Here is a 9,741-nt window from a genome sequence, read left to right on the forward strand (position 1 = left end):
ATGCCACTTAATGAATGTTGGACACGTTCAAATAATTTACAAATCACAATTAATAAGCAAACATAGAAGAAAATGGATTTACTCTAAAGGAAATTTGTTGCACAAAAAATGTTTTATTTAAAAGACATATATATTTTGCTTCCAATGAGAGAGACTTTGTTATTTTTACAGTGGTCTTGAAAAATAGTTCTTCAGGCATTTTGCAAAGTTTTTTCAAAGGACCATTTTCAAAGGAATGGTCATGTTTTTTCACTAAGCCACTTAGCACTGACCTGTGAATCATTCAAGCATAAAAAGGCCCCTAACACAAGGGATGAAAAAGAGTTGTGCCCACACATAACAGACAACTTAGCAAAACACCCTGCTTTGGCATATCTCGCAAGGCTGTGCAATGTGTCCTTAAAAAATTTGAGGAAACTGAATAAATGGATCACAGAAGCAAAATGGCTTAAAAATTGTCTACAGTAGATGAAGCAAAGGCCTGACACAAGATGGGATAAATGCATCTGGTTCTTTAGTTGATCCATTTACTGTTCCCTAAAGCTTGATCAGGAATGGTCTTAGTGGAAGGGAGGCTGTCAATAAGCCATTCTTAAGGAAGAGAACAAGGAGAAAAGGCAGAGGTACACCAAATTACACAAGAACTGGACTCAAAATGAATGGCAACAGGTCTGATGCAGTGATGAAATTTGACATTTTTGGTTCAAATTATTGTTAGTATGCATTCAGGCTCTGTCATGGTTTGGGGCTGCATGCCAGCCAGTGATGTTGGAAGCCTCTGAGTGGCAACAGTCTAATTTCTTAATCTGACAAACACACTCTCAGTGCAGTAAAAGCACACAATGGTACATTATCAGTCATGAACTGTCCTCCTCAGAGCCTGAACCTTAACATTAATGAAGCAGTGTGGGATCATCTTGGCAGAGAACAGAACAAAAGGCAGCCAACATTCAAAGAAGAGCTTTGAAAGTCCTTCAAGAAGCCTGCAGAACAATTCCTGAAGACTACTTTAAGAAACAACAAGAAAGCTGCCTAAGAGAGTTCAGGCTGCGTTGAAGAATAAAGGTGGTCACACCAAATATTCACTTTCAAGCTCATTAGAATTGTACAAACTCTGTATTTGCCTTATGTACTGAAATTCCATGTATGTTTGCACATATTTCAATCAATCGCGACACCTTTTTCTCATTTTTTTAGCAAAATATATGCCTCAAGAGTTTTGCACAACACTGTATATTGCTTCACTTATAACTGAAAAATATATGTCTTCATTATTTTAATAGGTAAAAATTTCTCTTGGCAACTAATTTCTGCACTTGCAACAGTAAGTTTGCTTTGGGTTCTCTGCACCTCATTACAGTGTGAATTAAAACTCATTGAAAAGAAGCACCCAGTGACACAGAGGAACATATTAAGCAATTAAAGCAAAGGCAGAGGCGAAGCAGGCCAAGTGTATTGCAGTTTTTATTCTTGTTGTTCTCTGTCTCAGGGGCCAAAGCCTCTCCAAGAGGTGCCATTACATTCCACAGCCATGACAACGGGAACCAGTATTTACTGAAAGCTGCCACTTACTTCTTACAAATTGGACATACTCAAAAGCTTCAAATACCACTGTTACTCTATGGGAAATACTTCTGGTTTCTGAGATCTAGCGTATTAGTTCACTGTTAAAACTCCCACTCAAAACCCACAGCACAATTTATCCTATTAACATGTCTGAGTGGTCAATTATACATTATGCCTCCCCCCTACTTCCTCCACTGTTGTACAAAAGTGTTAAAAACACAACAGTAAGCCATATTGTTGCACTTGGTGACATACATACAAAAATTGTCTTTTACTCAACAGATATACTATTTACACCTTTTTAGAGTCACAAGTCCAGTGAAGTCATACAAAAAGTAATTCGTTTGTTGAAAAAGAAATCTATTTGAATAATGCTACTTGTCTTATTCTCAATATACAGTCAGCCATAGGGCAGTAAGACTTGAGATTATGCTAGAATTCAATGAAAAATCTCAACATTACAGCTCCCAAAATAACAGCTCTTCCATTTTCAGTCAAAAGGTGGCAGCACAGACTGGGCCATCTGTGCAAGAGGCTTCTGAAACACAAAGCTACTACTAAATGTTTTACTAACACCTGGAGCAACTTGCTGTTTACTCGCCTTCATTAAACATGCAACGTTGTCCTACTGACAAGCTTTTGTCCATCTCACCAAATGAGACCATGTGAACCCACGGTTGCACTCCATGTAAGAAAGAAACAGACAAAAACTTTCCTATATGCAGCAGCTCTAACACATGCATCGCCTTTGTAGACTTGTAACATGTTTCACTTTTCATTACTCTCAAAAGCATACACACATGAACAAAATACATACAGGCAAAAGTAGTTTTGTCTGTAGTTTGTAGCTGTCTATTTTTATATATTTGATTACTGTGTGAATTTATTGGGATTCAGTATAATCTTGGGGCATATCTCATAATATAGTAATATAGAAGAAAACATTTAAATACTTTCCAATAACAGTGAAGAATATCAACCTAACCTCGGCTAAGCTCCTGCACATTGTCCCAATGAAAGACCTTCACAGTGAGCTCCTGCTCAGAGTAAGTCAGTAATTAATAAAGTGTGTGGGTGGTACTCACTTATTTTTTTTCATTCATTGATTAATAACTTGGTTTAAAAAATCTGCAATGAAAATGTGAACAATAATAATCACAATCAAGTTCATGTAAGTCAAGGTGTAACATGTACATATATCTTTTAGCATTTCCGTTAATATTCACGTTAACATTTAAAGTTCTCTAGTCTCTGCCCTGCAGATGTCACTGATCTGGTTTTCATGAGCAGGTTTATTTGCAAGAACTCTCATTAAATCTCAGAAACGTGGGTGTTCGGGCCATTTCTTTAAGCTACATGTGGAACTCTCTACCTCCTCACATTCATGCGCTGGACTCATTGATATAATTTAAGACTGCTCTTCAAACTTTTTAAACAAGTTTATTCACTTTGATTGAAACCATAGCCATATTAGCCTTAGCCACATTCTGTTTGTTATATTTAATTTATTTATGATACAACTTTAAATACTACTTTTAACTAACTGCTAAGCTATGCTCTGTCATGGTATATTTCAGGTTTGCTGTTTTAATTGTATAATCCTATTAAATGTATTCTTCTTCTTCTATTATTATTATTATTATTATTATTATTAATAATAAATACTCCCAATACATGTCCAATGTGTATTCAGTGCCATCAATATGACTTATGTAATTTTCACAGTCATCAGACAGCTTTATTGATTTGCAGCCATCAGATCACCTCACTGCAGGGTTCAAGAGAACATTCAGTAACAGAAACACAAAGCTAATTATTACTTTTCAAATTATCATTAGATAAACTGCCACACTCTGCCAACCGTGTGCGTGTCTCACTCCACCCCTGTCTGTGCTGCACGCCTCTATTGTTCCTTTGTAGTGTCACCCACCTCATCCAGGTATGAGAACAAAGCATAGCTGGGTATAGTTTACAGGAAACCACTTAGGCCAAATCCTGTCTGTAATGTGGGGTGTAAAGAAAGAAGCCATGAAAGATTGATGCAAATGTTCAAACCTCAACCTAATTCAGAGTCAGCATCCGTGCAGTATGTACCAACTGAATCAGTCAATGCTGTAAATTGGCAAACTGACAGTGGAACATGCTTGCTATAATTACAGGTGTCTGTTTGCTGGTTTGTTTAATACTAAACTGACACTGAAACAAGTACAAGTCTCCCATCGCAGTTATCCACATGGCTTGGCCGGGCTGTGTTATAACATTAGCTTATGCAACATTGTTTATCTGACACGATTAACATTACGGGCCATGCTCAAGCTTACGTTAAATGTTTGATTTGGAGCTTTCTTTTTTTATTGTTATCCAGTGGCCCAGATTCAAAGATTCTTTCAGTCCATTCATTCAGTGTTATCTTACATGAGCCCTCCACGGTGGGTAATATCTGTTTCTTCCAGGTACGACTGCAGATACAGCTGATTGCACATCATTTGCATTACAGATAAAGCTGATGGGCAGTCTGCTTAGATATAAATTATGTAGTGAGACCTCAAGGTTAAAAAGATGGTTATGAGGATCCACCAAGGCTATGAATTGTTAATATGATTCCCTTCATCCATAATGGCCAAACGTGCAATCTAAGATAAAGGTCAGCTTGTGTTTTCCAGAAGAAGTGTAGCTTATCTCTGCATATATAAGCGAACTGTAGTTGAGCTGCATTTGTAGAAGACAGGAAGAAAAGAAAGACAGCTCCTTTTTGGGATACTGTATACTGAAGGAGGCATACCGGCTAGCTCGGGTAGCTTGTGTAGTTCTCTGTTAGCACTGAGGGGGAAAAAGGAAGTGCTGAACCTCTTCTCCCTCTTGACGGCCGATTGTGACCCTGGCTGCTTTACCCTCATCAGCTGAGTTGCAGGAGGCACTTTCTTATTGGAGCCCTGCAGAAATAAGAGTCATAGAGGAAGGGCTCTTGTTACTAGAGCAAGGTAGGGCAAGGTAGTTCCTGCCCCGAAGGAAATGGCACAGGAATTATTTTTCTCAAGTGTCACTGCAGAGTCCAAGGGAGGGGGAGGGGGAGTAGAAGGGGCGAGGGTGTTGCAGTTAAGGCTCAAGTTCCTTTCTGAATCAGATCGGGCGATTCTCAATTAAGCAACCTGATCACAGCCGGCGGTGTGCTGTACTGCATCTGCTGACAGAGATTGTGATGGACCTCAGTGGATAAAATAATTGAACATAGATGGAAAGGATACAGCTGTCAATGGGAACACACAGCAGGTCCAGGAGTCAATCAATCAGATCTTTTCCGAACTCCACTCAACATCACCGATGTACAAATGACAAGGACAAAAATAGCCACGACAATGGCTGGTATTACACGCAGAAGTCAAACAGGGCACAGTGGGGGTAAAAATAGGGATTGAATGCAAGCATTTTCCAAAGAAAATAAAGTCATAAGATCATGCCACTGGTCACATGAGTAGGTTTGCCTGAATTTCACGAGGACAAAAAGCCATTATACTTGAAGAACACAAATGCAACGCTCAGAGAAAGCAGTAAAAGCAGTTGTAGTCAAGATAGCGTTATAATATGTGCTCATGATGCATATGATATGCATGACGTCTGAAAACTCATAAATCAACAGAAAACCACCTCTTTGTCACTTATTAATGCTGGTAAAGCATTTGAACACAATTAGTACAAAGAATTGCATAAATAAACAATAAATAAAAGTATCAGAGAAAATAAAAGTTTTGGCCTACAGACATTAGATCCATGTAGTAACAAATGCTCAGTAACCTTAACTTTAGTACTTAGAGTTCAATGCAGATCCTCGCTGGACAGTGAGAAGTTTAAAAAAAACTTACATCCTGGTCGCCTGCAGGCCCATTTTTACTCCCAGATTTCTTGGATCTTCCAGATTTGGAGGAGTCCTAAAGAGTGAGCATGGGAATTAATAAAAAGAAAGAAAGAAAGAAACAGATACATGAATACAAATATTCAGCATTCCTATCCAAGTCCACTTTACCTTTTCTTTTTTGCTCTTGTGAGGCATACTGACATGGGAATCCCCAGTGTCAGCAGTGAAAGTGTGGCCACACACTGACAGCAGGCTCCTGGTTAAAACACGTCTGCTCGTATACACTAATAATGAGGCTTCCACGACTGACCATTCAAACACCATGTGACTAAGTCGGAGCCGCAAGCAGTCATCCTATTTCTACGACCGCTGCACAGCACTACTCACCCTTTGTAGAGATGTAGTTAACAACTGAAACAAATACGGTCTATGTCCGCTGTCAACACCCAACTTACTCTGGTCATAGCTGCACTTTCCAGCCCTAAACGAGTGATGTGTCTCCGGTGTCGCTTGTAAAAGTGGACCACCGCCACAAGAGGGCAGGGCTGTACATGGAAAACCGGAGGTAGCTCTGTGTGTGTGTGTGTGTGTGTGTGTGTGTGTGTGTGTGTGTGTGTGACGAGTTCCGATCAGATTATTGGCTACAAACTATAAATATTGGCCGATAAGCTCTTTAAGTCAGGTGGCTAAAGTTGCTGTAGGATCCAGTCAGTACAATCAATCGCTTGCTTTGGAAAACAGCATATAACAAATAAAAAATAATAATTAAGCGCACTTGTTTCTTCAATTTATGCCCACAATGCAACATCATTCCTACAAATCCTCAGGACTTAAGGTGTGACACATTTAAATGAAAGAAAATACCGATTGAATTTGGCTAAATAGCTAGTACTTTAGTTTAGTTTAGTTTACAATTAAATCATGAATGCAACGTTTGAACACCATGTTTTATTGTAACTGAGCTTCTGAATCAATAAGTCAACTGAGTAATAACAAAATGTAAAAAATAAATAACTTTTACAATTATTATGAAATTTCACAGCCTCGTTGCAAATTTCAAGTATTTTTTTAAACTTTAGCTTTAAAAGTGTCTCAAAGACAAATCGTCACATCTATAAATATATAAAAACACCAATTCAAGTTTTTCAGCCAACAGAAAATATCGTGAATGAAACTGTGTCTATCTAATCATGTTTGATACAACTTCCCCTCCTCCTTACCTGAGCTATCTTCAGTAATTGTATGAATGGAATTAACTCATTCTTTTTGCATATAACTGTTTAATTAACTAGCTGTCCTTGGTTGATTATCCCCTTGTTTTTATCCCCATTTAACTTGCTACGTTGTTGTAATAGGCGTTTTTGTCCATAGGGTGGCAGTGGTGCATCCTTTTGAACTTTGTGTAAGGTTCATTCCTGGTCAAATGTATTTGCCCCAAAGCAGGTGTTAATAAGAAGATCAATATAAAATTTGAACCGAGGACAGACTCTTTCATCCGTGAGTGTTCTGTTGTGTGTAGAAAATTCAGCAATATTTATGTAACCCTGACAACCCAAACACCAATTACTAAGTGTAAACTTGTAGTAAAAATTAATTAAGCCAACCTCTGGGACATTAGGCTTCTTGTTTTATTATTTTCATTCCAAGTCTCTGAAAACCTTATAAACTCCTACTTAAACCAGAGCGAGGATACAGTTCCCCTCTCTTGACACCTGCCTTTTTTTTTTTTGCAAATACAGTGAGCACAGCGTTTTATCCTGACTGATTGGAGAAGAGAGTGCAGATTGACATGAGTAATAAATGCATGTGTGGGCTACAAACAGAGTAGGATTGTTTTCTATTCTGGTTGTTGATGCGGCACGCTGGCGTGTATTGATTAGGTTGTGAGAGTGTTCTGTTCTCTGAATCATTGCGTTTCCATCTCCCTCCCTCTCTGTCCATGGTCAGAGATTCTTCATCATCGCAGTTTTATTACATGATGATACGGCTCCCTTCATTTCCTGTCTCACCAACAGCAATGCAACAACATAAGGGGAAAAGGGGTCTGCTTTTTGTGCCTGGGTGGATGAATGTGCATGAGAAAGCACAATCTGTCCTCTCCTCCCAAAGAAAGATAATAAGTGGAGTAGTTTTAGTCTTGTAATGACAAATTATCAGGAGTTTAAGGGGTGATTTTTTTCTCCATTTTAAACTTCCCAGTAATCTCTTCCTGTTTATCAACTTAAAACTTAGCCTCACTCTTCTCTGCTCTCTTTTCCAGACTCTTCATTAGACAGCTCTTTGTGAGATCGCCCTAATGTAAATTATTTAATTATTTGCTACAGTCACTGAACCTATTATACGGAGAGCTATGTAGCACAGTCAGTGAAGTGAGAGTTACCATAACACCAGGTTTTTTGTAAGAAAACTGTCCTGGAAAAAGAGGCTAATTAGGGGGGTGAACAACAAAAAGCTTGTTTATTTTTCCAGGAGAGGGAACAGAATGACAGGAGAGAGAAATGGGCCGCTTGTGATAATAGAAGAAGATTGCTTGAAAGGACAAAAGCGAATCGGTAGGTAGAAATGGCTTGGTTGACTGTAATCATTGTGCTTTATCACAGGTGCACGATCTCCATTGATAACACACAAATGTGTATTGATTATGTCACACAAGCTGGGACTCATATGCTGGTCTGTTTACTTGCTTTCACCATGAAAGGGAACTGTGATTGTTCAGCAGGTTGATTAAGTGGGTAATTCATTTCATTTGGAATGAATCAGAATTAGTTTTGTGATCCTGTAAGTGCAACCACCAGCTCACAATTTCCCCTTTCACAGCAGGTTGAGTGCCTCAGACCAAAACCTGAATTCTCTTCTTAATGTTGTAAAAAGCTGTCCAGTTAACTCGTATTATAGACAGAGTTTAATAATAACTAATGATTAAATGCAAAGTGGTTACAACTTCATGGTTCACTTTTATACCCTCATCCAGCCCTAACTATAAGTTCTATCAAAAAGGAAAGTTTTATGTATAATCTTAAAATTAGTGAGTCTGTCTCCTAAATCCAAACTGGGAGCTGGTTCCACCGGAAGAGGGGCCTGAAACGTCCCATTCTGCTTTTGTAAACTCTAAGCAAACCTGCAGTCAGAGAGGTGTTGGGATAATAAGTTGTCTTTAATATATGGTGTGCCCTAATTATTTGAGATTTAGCATGAGAGGAGAAGGGTTTCAAATTGAATTTTTAATTTAACTGGAAGTCAGTCAGAAAAACTAATATGGGTGAAACATGCTCTCTCTTTCTAATCCCCGTTAGTATTTGTACTGCGGCATTTTGGATCAACTGAAGGTTTTACTAAAAAGTCTTTAGTTGATCCTTTACTAAAAAGCTTAAAAGGAAAGACAGTAGTCATGACAAAACGATAATGTATAAACCAGAGTATTGCATCGGGGCATACTTATGTTTAGCATGATGCAGCGCTCTCACACCATGAATAGTGGTAGCACCCCGCTGCCTTCAGTTTGCTTCAGCAGATGACTGGCTTGATGATTTTGAAAAAACAACATGTACCACCTGCTTCTGCAGCATCGTCCTCCGGGATTCAACTTTCTGGTTTCTTCAAGGTGACCTTTAACTCTTTTCACCTGTAGCTATTCTCCGCAGTCACTTTGTTGTTTCGTGCCATCTCCACTTGGTCTCAACTCATATTCTGCAGGCTATGGCTCATGCTGCGCCAGCGTCGACCTTTTTTCCTTTCCCGTGGGTTTTGGAGAGCTCTCCAGATAGCTTTTCCCTGGACTTTACCCTTTACGTTTGTGTTTCTGCCTGATATCTGTCTTTTACAGAGATTTTATACTCTACAGTTTTTATCAGCCAGCCTGAAAAGTTCACATAACATGTTTTGGTTGATTTTATATCTAAAAAATTTAGCTTTAACAAACAAACAACGTGATAATAATAATACTGACACCCACATTGATACAAAAATCAAAAGTCAGGAGGTGATTTTGATAATATGATGAAAAATTACAGACTGGACCTTTAAGTAATGATGATAGCATGTGCCATATAAACAGAAACAACAACAACATTGTCAAGACATTAAAAAGGAAGGAATCTTAAATTTAAACAAATTTAAATATTAATGTTTGTAATTTGTGGAAGCAAAATGGACATTTTCAGTGAAGACAATGCAAAACATTTTCTCCAGAAATGAGTTTAATTGCAGGAAAGTAACATACATAGGTTTGGGGCCTTTTTTTTGTCCCTTTACACCACCGTGGCATGGCGTGGTTTGTGGCGCGGCTGCAGAGGAGGCGGACACACCTGACCTTGATCGGCTCA

The 9,741-nt window shown here is 38.6% G+C and overlaps 1 protein-coding gene across 1 annotated transcript; it reads right to left on the reverse strand.

The window, feature by feature from the left end:
- Positions 1 to 3,238: 3,238 nt before the first annotated feature.
- LOC120739970 (serine/threonine-protein phosphatase 2A 56 kDa regulatory subunit delta isoform-like) lies at positions 3,239 to 5,691 on the reverse strand. The gene is made up of 3 exons (XM_040042002.1): positions 5,588 to 5,691; positions 5,427 to 5,492; positions 3,239 to 4,499 (listed from the first exon to the last, which is right to left on the reverse strand). The coding sequence occupies exons 1-3, from the start codon at positions 5,612 to 5,614 to the stop codon at positions 4,242 to 4,244; spliced, it is 351 nt and encodes a 116-aa protein (XP_039897936.1). The 5' UTR covers positions 5,615 to 5,691; the 3' UTR covers positions 3,239 to 4,241.
- Positions 5,692 to 9,741: the final 4,050 nt, after the last annotated feature.

This window comes from Simochromis diagramma, unplaced genomic scaffold (assembly GCF_900408965.1).
Source record: "Simochromis diagramma unplaced genomic scaffold, fSimDia1.1 OVJJ01000304.1, whole genome shotgun sequence".
Classification (NCBI taxonomy): Eukaryota; Metazoa; Chordata; class Actinopteri; order Cichliformes; family Cichlidae; genus Simochromis; species Simochromis diagramma.

Excerpts from the sequence above, each read along its gene's own strand:
- LOC120739970 (XM_040042002.1), bottom strand. The coding sequence starts at position 5,614 with ATGCCTCACAAGAGCAAAAAAGAAAAG. Across the intron at positions 5,493-5,587 it reads ACAAGAGCAAAAAAGAAAAG|GACTCCTCCAAATCTGGAAG; the intron begins GTAAAGTGGACT and ends CTCACTCTTTAG. Across the intron at positions 4,500-5,426 it reads GGCCTGCAGGCGACCAGGAT|GGCTCCAATAAGAAAGTGCC; the intron begins GTAAGTTTTTTT and ends TTATTTCTGCAG.